We start from the raw sequence: 11,917 nt of genomic DNA, 5'->3' as shown, positions 1-11,917 counted from the left end.
TATGGAAAGAAGTGAATTAATAGAGTAGTACAATAGACCAAAAGATTATGTCCTTTCTAAGCTAAAGATTTAGTAACAGGCAACAATATACTTATGTCTTCAGGAATTTCCATTGTTTTCCATAAATCAAGATGACACATAGGCATAATTTTTCATACAAATTACTTTTTTGTAAAGGACTCTCTTCTACAATTCACTTCAGTCCTGATCAACTGGTAGTGATTGACCAATAGCTACATGAAAAGTGCTGTTCTAGGTTCTAGGTACAAAAAATGAATTAGACAACATTTATGCCTTTAAGTGTGTAGTAAGAACATTATGTATAGCATTCATACTTAAGAGCACATAAAAGAATATTGATTTTCTTTGGGAAAGATAACACCTTGAAGGGTATAACAATTTCCCTTCAATTCTGCTCTTACACTGCTTAAAAATATAATCAGAATTTTTAAAATATATGAAATATATGTAATTTTACAAATATGTTCTTTAAGAATCACAATTTTGTAGTATTATTACTAGTAACAAAGGAAAGAGTTGCCCCTACTGAAAAGGTTTTGGTTCTTTACTGGGGGAAAAAAATAGAGTAATGGTAAAAAAATAAATGCATATTTCTAGAATTGGATCATAACCATTCTGCTCAAGGATTCTGCCATTTTCTAGCTTTGTGACCATGGGAAAGTTACTTAACTTCTCCATGTCTCACTTTCTTCGTCTGAAAAATTGGTATGATAACTAATAAGACCTACCTTATAGAGTTGTAAATATCAACTGAGTTAATACTTGCAATGTGCTTGGTACAGGGCTTAGCTCACTTAAGCACGCATCAAATGTTGACTCTTACTGTTGTCTCACAAACAAGTTACTTGCTTCCATTCTGTTACCAACTCTCACAACCCTTCCACTGGAGGCTATCACTCTCCATTCTTCAGTTCTGAGCTTAGATAACATTCTCCTTCGCTGACCCCACCTTGACAGAGTAGATGTCTCTTCCTGCACTTTCAGACCATTTTAGATGTACACATAAGGGCATTTGCTTTACTGAATTGAATTACTTGCTTACTCCTCTATGCTTTTCATGTGATAAAAACTGAATAAGAGAACAGTGTTTGTCTATGGTCAACATGAGATAGGAATAGAGCATGATTTCCATAGATTGTTGAATAAAAGAACCATGAAGGGAACGTACCCGATATGATCATACAGGTTAGGAGGCAAGAAGGGACAGAGAGAACCTAGTCTAAAATAAGACATAAGTAAATAAATGAGGGAGTAATATAAGGATGGGAAGAAAAACAGTCAGAAAAGTTTTGGGTAATTTGCATCATGTAGTTTTGATTGTTAATGTCTGAGTCTTGTAGGCATCTGAGTTTCATCTCAGTAACCCACTCAAGAGTTTCTCCTAAGAGGAACACGTTATCAGAAATACATTTCCCCCTTTCTTCCTGAAAAATAGATTTCTAGCCCTTTCCATGATTCAAAGACTTTTCCAGAAAGATTTAACAAGGCCATCTTAGAAGAAAATGTAGTGTTTGGAGTTGAGAGATGTCAGATAACTTCCTGCGAAACTATTGCATTTATTTGGGGAATATGTAAGCTCAGTACAGTCATTACTGAGAGTGCTTAGACTTGATTTTGTTTTCATTCCGACAGAAAAGAAGGAAGGAAAACAACTTTTTTTTCAGATACCTGAAAAGTCAACACAGGGACACCTTTCTACTCCTTTCTTCAATTTATTCTTCAAACTACACAGCATAATAGAGAAATAAACTTTAAACATACTATTACCATGTATTCAGCCTTCTTCAAGAAAGTAATAAAATTTCTACCTTCTGGATGATGTCTGTTCAAACCATCATTTTTTTTTAATGACACCCATCTCCTCTCAATCCTTACAACTGTTGCCTGCCTTCTGACAAAAGGATCTTTATACTAGTCTCCTATGTGGTACCCTATCCTCAGTCTTATCATTCTGTACTCCCATTTTCCACATCATTGCCAGAGATGTTGTGAAAGTCTGACCTTGTTTACTTCACCTTGCTTTTGTCTATGCACTACTTGATTTCTCCTGTTTCCAAGTTCATGAAATGCTGCCCACCCCGCCACCCCCCACCTGAATACCTCCCATTCCTAACCATCTGGTAATCTTCTCTTTCTCTTCAAGGAGTCAGCACAAGAGTGACTTTCCCTGTGGGGAGCCATTCATTTTGGTTTTCTCCAGCCTGAATTAGGTGTTATTTCATGTTCTTGTGACACTCTGCATCCTTCTACCCTAGAAACTCACAGAGTGATTCTATAATCATAACACTGCTAATTTCGCTGGTGCACTATGCAATCATTGAGGCTAGACTATGTCTTATTGATCTTGATGCCTCCAGCTCTTAACTAAACTCCTGGGAACGTAGGGAATACTCAGAAATATTTAATGAAATGGATTCATAAAGTTATTATAGGCTTCAAAAAGTGTGGTCTGGCATCAGGAATAAGAATATAAAAACTGGGGCAGCCAATGTAATCTGTGATCTCTGAGCAACTTAACTATAACTGCTGAGGTGGGGGGGATCTGTTTTGGGGTTTTATTTTCCTTTTCTTTCTCATTTTTAATATATTCAGAGAGTTAGTCGGAGAGTTAAAAGTGACAGAAAAAAACTTAAGATAGGTAGTTAAACAGAATTACTTAGACTATTGTGAGCCACATTACTTTTTCTAAATATATATTAACACTTAGAGGAATTGATATGTAAAGCAAATAATATTCACACCAGGAGACCACATCATTCTAAATCTTATTCAAAATTTTCAAATCCCTTCTATATACCAGAGACTTTTCTAAAAATATTAATTCATTTAATTCTTATAACAACCTTAAGAGGTCATCACTAGACAAATTTACAACTTTCTATACTGTCTTGTGATATTGAGCTGACTCCTTTTCTCTTCATGTAGCAGAAAGGTTCTGAATTGAAGAAAACAATATCTTTAGATCTAAACATTCTTTTCAAATGTCCTAAAATATATCAGAGGATCTAAGGAAAGGTATCACATCAAAATGAGTACTGCAATATTTATCCTCTCTAATGTGCTTGCAACAAAATAAAATAATAATTTGAAGGTTTGAGTGGAATTTTTGTATGGCAACAGAGTACCACATATTTAAAATAAATCACCTATAAATTATGGACAGAAAAACTGGAAGCTTTTCAAGGTAAATCCAGGCTTGTCACAACATAAAGCACACATCAGAACAAGATATGTTTTCATTTCTCCTTATTTACACTTCTAATAAAGAGTGATGATTAACTGCAGGTAGAAAATTTAAAAAGAGTGGATTGAAGTATAGGTGAGTTGAAATATCACACACGCAAAAACACTGAGTACTTAGAAAACAGCATCCAGGGTCCATATTTGTGTTTTGTCAATGACAAAAAATTTGAAGATGTCACAGAATATAGATTACAACTAAAGTAGCAACAGCCTTTCCCATTTTGAAAATAATAGTACATGGAAGAGGAAAACAACATACATTAATAAATCAGAGGGACACATTATGCCACAGAATAAAGTTAGCACATTTGTATCGGAGAACATGAATGAAACCACCGAAGGCCTGCTTGTCAAATTCACTGATGACAAGAGGTCTGGTGAAATGGCTAATTCTTTGGATAATAGCATCAGTATTTAAGATCTGGTGAAACCTCAAATTAGAAAAATTAAATTAATATGTGCATACATCATGGGAATATCCTACTTATATGTTACCTCTCCGCACAGGCCTTTCGACCATCTGTTTCTAACATGGCCTTTGGGACTCTCCACTCACCATCACTTCACTGAATTTTGTTTTAAAACATAAGATTTATCCCTTCCTAATATTCTTCTTATGTATTTATTAGTCAATTTGTTTCTTTTCTGTCTTCCCTAGAAAGTAAAGTGCATGAAAGCAGTAACCTTGTTTAACTTGTATCACTGACAATGGAATAGAAAAATTAAGTAAATATTTGTCAGACTATCAAATGCCCATTTATTTTTCTTCTCTGAAGTGACTAGTGCAGACTGGGAAAATATAATAATAGTATTTCTTGTGAAATATGACATCTGTAGAATAACAGAAACCCCAAGCTGGGATCAGAAGAACAGAATGGTCTTGCTGCAGGTTAGTCACTTGACCTTTGGTAAATCGTTTAACTTCTCCAGAACCGTTTCCTTGGCTGTAAAACAGGGCTAATCATAGTCAACTCCTCAGTGGTTTTAAAATAATGTGTATGAGAGAATTTTGTCAGATGTAAATTAGAAAACATGTGAAGAATTATGACTATGGTAGAGCCAGGAGGATTGACTTAACACTAAATGTGAGCTAACAGTGTCTTGTGACATTTGAATAAACAATTATAGGCGTTGGTTGCATCCACATGATAATGTACATTTTGTACCAGCAAAACCCATCCAAATTACTGTATCTCCTAGTTTCCTATTATGCAAGGCATTGACAACTGCCTAAAGGAAGACCAAATGACCGGAGGTCGTGGGGATAGTGTCATTTGAAAAACAGTGGAAATAATTAGAGGAAAAGTGGAGGAAAGGGAATGGGGCTGTTATACTTATTTTGAGTATGTGAAGGATTGGCATATGGAAGATTTATTCCATGTAGCACCAAGATGCAAAGTAGGAATTGAAAGTAAAAGACTAAGAAAGTTGTCTATTGGTTTAAAATCTTATCTTAATGTAACGAAGAGTTCTCTAAACCTTAGAACAGCCCCACGATGGTGGAAGTCAGAAACTGAGGTGGTCCATCCAAACTAGGTGGGAGAACATCAGCAAAGTTATTAGAAGGCTTTTAATATTAAGCTAAAGTTCAGGCTAGATGCTGTCTGAGGTCCTTCCCATGTACAAAATTATAATCAAATGCAGTATTCCTATCACAGTTATTGAGAACGAAAGGATCCTGAACTCATACTACGACAAATCCCAAAATACTATTCTTAGAGACAAAATCAGTTTCATTAGAGAGTGGCAGGTGACATCAGTCCTGGGTCAATAAGAAGAAAGACCAGTGGGGTGTGGTATTAACCAGAGAGCATTTCTGTGCATAGCATTACATCCTTCTAAGAAGTTCCTTTCACCCTGTTTGATCTGTAACGTTGCTTGAACAACATCAACTATGAGCACACATATGACCCTAGCGTCCTTCAAGGAATCGCTGCTGTTTTTCCTGTGACACTTGGTAGTGCAAGTACAATGCCAGCTAACTATACCCTTCGATTCAAAAATGGTCTCCTTCTCCACTTTGGAGAATGGGGAGAGGAGGTGCTATGTTCAAGATTCAGCAAGTGCTAAGCTGGCAAAGCCAAACAAACGTTACAGTGTTTGCCTGAGATGACTTTTGCATGGACCTACTTGAGGAACACAGTGGCCCCTCCTCATTCCTTTTATGTTTACATTAAAAAGACAAATCCTGTATTAACAACAACTCCTATATTAGCCATGTGTTCACATGACTGTCATGTCAATAGACCTACACGTGTCTGTGTATGGGTCATGGGAACTGCACGTGAGAAATGGAGGAGAAAAGTAGAAAAGGGGGAGAAACAGGTTAAAAAGATTTTCAGGACTACCCCCCACCCCCCCAGCTTCGGCTCTCCCTCAGCGCGGGCGGAGGCTGTGGGCTGCGGACTCAGTGCTGGAATGAGGAGTAATTGAGCCTGAGCCGAGCCCGAGGTAGCTGTCTCCTCCCGGTGTCATTGCTGCAGCCTCCAGTGCCGGGTCCCCAGTTCCTCAGCCGCCTCTCTTCAAAATCGTCTGCAAAGACAGCGAAGCCGCCGCAGAAGTTGCCGGGCACAAGACTCCGGAGGCATTGGCTCAGTAACTTTTCACGTCATTTTCTGCTCCGAAGCCCCTTCTCGCGTCTCCGCGCCGCCTTTCCCACCGCAAATCACAGGGCTCATGGGGCAGGGGAAGAGCGGCTTGCGGCACTGAGCGGAACCGGACTCGAGCCCGTGATGTCCGGTACCAAACTGGAGGACTCCCCCCCTTGTCGCAACTGGTCATCTGCTTCGGAGCTGAATGAAACTCAAGAGCCTTTTTTAAACCCCACCGACTATGACGACGAGGAATTCCTGCGGTACCTGTGGAGGGAATACCTACACCCGAAAGAATATGAGTGGGTCCTGATCGCCGGCTACATCATCGTGTTCGTGGTGGCTCTCATTGGGAACGTCCTGGGTGAGTCTCGTCCAGGGCAGCCCTCCAGAGGGCTGTCACGTCCCCTCCACCCCTGGCTGCAAAGGCTCAGGAGACCCCTCCCTCCCCTTGGGATGCAAACAAAGAGGTCGCTGCTCTCGGGGTGGGGTTTGGTTTTTAAAAAAAGAAAAAGAAAAAAAAAAGAAAAGAAAAGAAAGAAAGAAAGAAAAAAGTTTTCTGATTTTAGGAACCAGGACCCAGCCCTGGAGTCGTAATTCCTTTTTGCATCTGCAGGGAGAAGCAGGGAAGCGTGTTTCTTTTGCGAACACCTAGGTTACAAGCCCCAAGAGAGGGGCAGCGACTGGGTCTCAGGTGGATTTTGTTGAGTATGGGGAAATTAGTCATCCTTTTGTGTAACGTAGCCGGCTGTTTGGGGGGCTTTCCGGAGAGGTGAAGCTGGCAAAATGCAAAGCTGTGCTCCTGAGGAGCAAGCTGTCTTTGGCCGTTGGAGTCACAAAGCATTTGTGAGCTAGGTAGAGTGCCCTTTGGCGCGGAGGCTTCGGCTCTGTCTAGAGGTGGTAATGAAAGGGCAGTGAGTGGAGACAGAGGCAAAACATAGAGATGCACTCACACGCTGAAGCTGAATTAAACAGAAACCCTGCCAGGAGCAAGCAAGAAGGAGGGGCATCTGAGAAAAGTACCAAAGAGATCGCAATCATTCATCCACCTATCCATTCATTCATTCATCCACTCAACCTGTGTGTGTGTGTGTGTGTGCGCGCGTGTGTGCGTGTGTGCGTGCGTGTGTGTGTGTGTGTGTATATATATATATATATATATATATATATATATATATATATTTTTTTTTTTTTTTTTTTCCCCCTAGAACATGCTTGTTGTCAGGCTTGGAAAAAAAATTGTAATTTTTTTTTTCCCCTTCTGAGAGGAGATGGTGAGCTTAATGCTAAGCTCTATTTGTTCCTGTCTGGGTTCGTATGCAGACATAGATTTCCTCGTCCATTTCCCACCTTAGCGTAATTTCTGAATGTTGCAGGGGGAGGGGGGTGGGGTCGTGGGGGTGGGAGGTACAGTGCTGTATGAGACTGGTGGTGGAGTTTATTAGGGCAGCTGGGGAATCCACTTAAAGAAAAGGAGCTTTGGAAGGGAGGGACGACTTAACATAAATTGTGAATGGAAGGAGCATGTACCTTGATGAATGGAGAGTGGGAGGCGTTTCAAATGCAGAGGGCAGTGTGGAGGCAATCTCTGTTGAAAATGACAGGAGGAGATGGGGGAGGCTACAAGATTGCTGCTCTTGATTTTCATTTATAAAAAGGGAAGAAGATGGGGTGAGGTGAGATAGGTTGAGTGGCTTTGAAGTCCAAAGCAAAGAATTTGTAGCTGCAAGGGAGGATGATAAGGAACTTATCAGGCTTTTAGCATTAATCTGATTTTTACCTTCTCTCCCCAAGTGTGTCATTCTGGGTAGGAAGCATTCAAAGTAGTCTCTCATCAATTCAAAAGACAGAGTAGTTGCTAAGTATGTGGCTGAGAAGCATTCTGGAGAGAGTTGGTAAAATGTTATTTTTGAAGGGAGATAAGAATCCTCTGAAAACTTTGTAGTTGTTTTTTTTAATGCTTACTGTGTTATTTTCAGGCTACTCTCCTTTTGTTGATTTTTTAAAAGGTAAACATAAGGGGAATCTTTGGGTGATGCAAATAAGGTGGATGAGGGTGAAAATAAACACACTTGGGGTACTTTGCTATAAGGATAAGTCTGTTAATAATGATGCCTTTCTTGTTTCCCTTTTTGACATCCCTTCATAGAGTTTACAGCTATTAAAACATCTGGCCACTAGCATAGAAACCTATCACTGTATTATGCCAATGCTTAATGAAAAGTAAATAATCTAAATTGAACATCCATTGAGTACCTACCAGTATGCCAGACCTCTCTGCCTACATCCTCACTTAAACCTCAAAGTAACCCACATTTGACAGGAGGAGAAACAAGACTTAGAGAAATGAAATGGCTAATTAAAGAACACTATTCAGATTCAACTCCATTTCATCTGATCTCAGATCCAGAATTCTCTATTGATATTCCACTCTACAGCTAGAAAGCATAGAGAGAATGAATTCTCTGCTCTTTGCTGTCTGCAAGCCTATTAAATGTACTTCCTGTTCTCTCTTGCATCTATGTCCACTGTTAATAAATTACCATGAAGGGTTAATGGCCCTGTCATTGTCTGAAGCAAAATCCTATCCAGAGAGGAATGTTATTGCATTGCAGTAAAAATTTGACCTGTTTTGCAGGAATAGCTGCAAATCATAACTAATTCCCTTCCTTAATATTTATTTCACACTTAATCTCTGTGATAAAATTTGTTTCCCTTTGCTGTTACTTCATTCTGACTTTACACAGGATGTTGATGCATAGTCTCCATATTCTAATTGCATAGTTTAGGAGTATAGGTTTGTTAGCCTGGAGAATGTTTTAGTTTCAAAAAGGAAACACCTCTACAGTAAGACTATGTGTTTCATAATACAAGGAAGAGAACACTGTCCACAGCCCCAAGTGCTGAAATGGCCAATTCCATTCAGCTTAAAAAGAAAATTTTACTCAAAGCATTATGCTCTCAAGATACTAACAGCTATTTTCTTCAGGACTAAATAACACTGAAATCCTCTCTGGCTGAACGGAAACCCATTCTTTATGGACGTATTCCCTGAAAGTTGACGAAGTTTGACATTTAAACAAATGATCAGTGTCATTACTCACAGACAACTTCCTGCTCTTTAATGTCACTGTCAAATTTGCAAAACGGATTAGATTGAGAATTGCTTTTTTGCCCCTTTAGTGTAAGTAATTTTATGCATAGAGTGGCAGGACAAGGAATCACATTATTCATGTAAGATAAAGAGGTAACATTAGGCATGAAGGTGAAAGACCACAGTGTTGGCAGCAGATGTAATCCCTGACCCTTCGGGTCCATTCACCATTTGCACTTTTATGTAACTGACTACTTGGAAAATCTCAACCTTGTTGAACTTACAAATATAATGTGATCAGTTAGAAGTCATTTCTCCCACACTGTCATTTTGTGAAGTGATGTAACAGGATATGCCCTGAGCAGAATGACAAATTCTTGATCATCTCTACCTCTTTTTCTTCTCTCCACAGCCCATCTCTTTCATTGTGTCCCTTCTCCCATATGTATCAGATATTTCTTCCCTATGATGGAAAATAGTTTTCTGGAAAAAAAAAACAAATGCAACACAAGTCATTCAAACTAAGACAAAAGTTACTCTACATTAAATTTCATGAGTATATGCATTCTAATAAAAGACATGTGCATGTCTACTTATAGAATTTTAGGTCATAGGAAGAAAGGTAGGACAGAGTTCTTTTTGGAAGCAGTGTTTTTCCAGTATCTTCAAAATTATGCCATATATAACCTATTCCTAAGTATGTCTTGTACTATAGCCAAGTAGATGCATTCAATTATTTGACCAGTACATTTTGAGCAATGTTTTTAAAATTAATGTGTGATGAGGGGAGGGCTCTTAGGGACACTCAAAGTAATATAGTTGATGTTATACTTATTTCTTTTCTCTTGAGTTGAAACTGGGTGGAGTGATGGTTTCTGGTCAATTGAAACATTAAACATCTGGAGGAAATGAGCAAATCTCTGCCTCCCTTAATTTTGCATTCAAAGATATCATGATTTTTCACCTGGAATGTTTCTATCTTCCCTGTTGCTGTCTCCATGTGAAAGATGACGAGAACATTCAACACATGACATAATTCCAGCTGTGCTTCTTGCTTCTTGTGTGATCATTAGCAAGTTATTGAACTCTCTATGTCTGTTTTTTCTAATCGAAAATTAAGGTTAATACTACCTGCCTTGTAGAAATTTTATGAGAACATCACATATACAGAGGTATATGTGTGTGTGTGTTTTACCTGACATATAGTAGACAATAAATGCCAATTTCTATCTCTTCATTCCCACTATTGAGATCTACCCCTGATGTAGTTTACAGCCATCCTCTGCCTACACAGCCAGTCTGTAGCTTACAGAGCTCTTTATGACCTCTGCTCTAGCCTTTTTATCATTTGAGAGGTTTCCTAAAAGCTATTAGTAAAATGGAGTTTGCACATGTTGTTCTCCTTTTCCATACCAGCTCCACCCACTCACCCTAACAGGTGTTTAGTGCGCTTATATTAACTACTTAACATTGCCTTCTCAACTCTCAGTGAAGGGCATTGCTAACTATTATGATAATTTTCTGTCTTTTAGTTTAAATTTGCTTGTATTGGGTCCCATTTAGTGAGTTATGGGTTGTAGTTGGGTTGTTTTGGTCTATTAATGTTTTACATAGCATGTGTGTGTGCGTGCGTGCATGTGCGCGCACACACGCACACACGCACACACACAGAGGTAATATGTTGATTTAACTTAGTTGAAGCACAGTGCCTATTACAAAATTTACCCAGTAACAGTTAAGCTAATTTGGGTGGATAGATGGACGAATATCTGTAATGGGTTGCTTCTTACAGAGCTAATCATATGTCCCAGAGATGGAACTGGCAGAGTTACAAGTTCCCACTACTCTTAAGCCTAAGAAACATTTCTTTCCTGCTTCTCCTAATGCCCAGTTCACATTCATGGGTGTTTCTAAACCCACCCTTTCCTTCACAGGAGACAGAATAGGTTAGAGATAATACATTACTCATTTCTTCCAAGACCTGATAGAAGTCATGAATGATGCCTATAAAAGCTTATACTAGCCACTGAGCTTTAAACTTGTGTGTTTTTAGTTACAGAATGTAAAATATGCTTATCTGAATATGAATTAGACAGATGCCTCCACACTTTTACTAAACTCATAACCACCGAGTTTTATTGGGTAAAATAAATCATGTTTTTGATTTGAACAAAATCCCAGTGATGACTTTTTAAATGGCTATTTCATAGACAACAGCAACATTTATCATGTACAGAAATAATGAGATAACATGTGCTACTGATAATTTAAATGTAATGAATTCTTCCTATATTTGAAAAAAAATGAGGAAAATTAAATAATGAAAATACCCATTTTCAAAAGAGGTGAAATCTAACACTCAAATAAAAATAGAATATTCTAGTTTTTACAATTTTTATTGGTTTAATTAGGACATATATATTTTATATCTTTACACTAATTTTCATCATTTTATATTCTAGAATATATTTGCAAATCCTCATGTACTACAGCTATGTTAGCAGTTCAAAGTTCCTGAATTCTCATTCGGCTCCCCAGAGTATCCATTGCTTGTGTTATTTTACAGGTGAAAGAAGATTTTGCCATCTTTCTTCTTATAGCATTATGACATAGCCCACTCCCATAGGCATGCAGGTTCTGTTAAGTAGTGGCTCATTAATAGGAGTCAGTCAGTGACCTGTGTTGGGGGAAGCTGAGGATTCATCTCTAGTTCCCTTTCTCACTGCAAAGAAAAATGAAGAATATTTATTGAGTACTATATGCTAGGTTCTGAATACTAAGCTCCGCAACAAATATATGTATTTTATTGATGCCTCATAACAAACTTGTAAGGAGGAGATTAATAGCTTCACTTTACAAATGAGTAAAATGAAATTCAAAAGGTATTTTAACTTGTTCCAAAGTATATTCAGACAATAAGTGGCAGCACTAAGTTTCAAATCTGGATTGAGCAGGTCCCATGGCCCAC

At 38.4% G+C, this 11,917-nt stretch overlaps 1 protein-coding gene across 1 annotated transcript in view; it reads left to right on the top strand.

Annotated features, from left to right (window-relative positions):
• Positions 1 to 5,996: 5,996 nt before the first annotated feature.
• Positions 5,997 to 11,917, top strand: part of HCRTR2 (hypocretin receptor 2) — a 123,110-nt gene continuing 117,189 nt past the window's right edge. Inside the window, exon 1 of the mRNA XM_047103207.1 lies at positions 5,997 to 6,219. Coding sequence (XP_046959163.1) covers positions 5,997 to 6,219 — 223 coding nt within the window. The remainder of the gene's footprint in view (positions 6,220 to 11,917) is intronic.

This window comes from Lynx rufus, unplaced genomic scaffold, assembly GCF_022079265.1.
Source record: "Lynx rufus isolate CCGP_SWC_20201006 ecotype Redwood Valley unplaced genomic scaffold, mLynRuf1.p SCAF_6, whole genome shotgun sequence".
Lineage (NCBI taxonomy): Eukaryota > Metazoa > Chordata > Mammalia > Carnivora > Felidae > Lynx > Lynx rufus.
The sequence above is the reverse complement of the archived record's forward strand: the minus strand, read 5'-3'. Positions and strand labels throughout refer to the sequence as shown.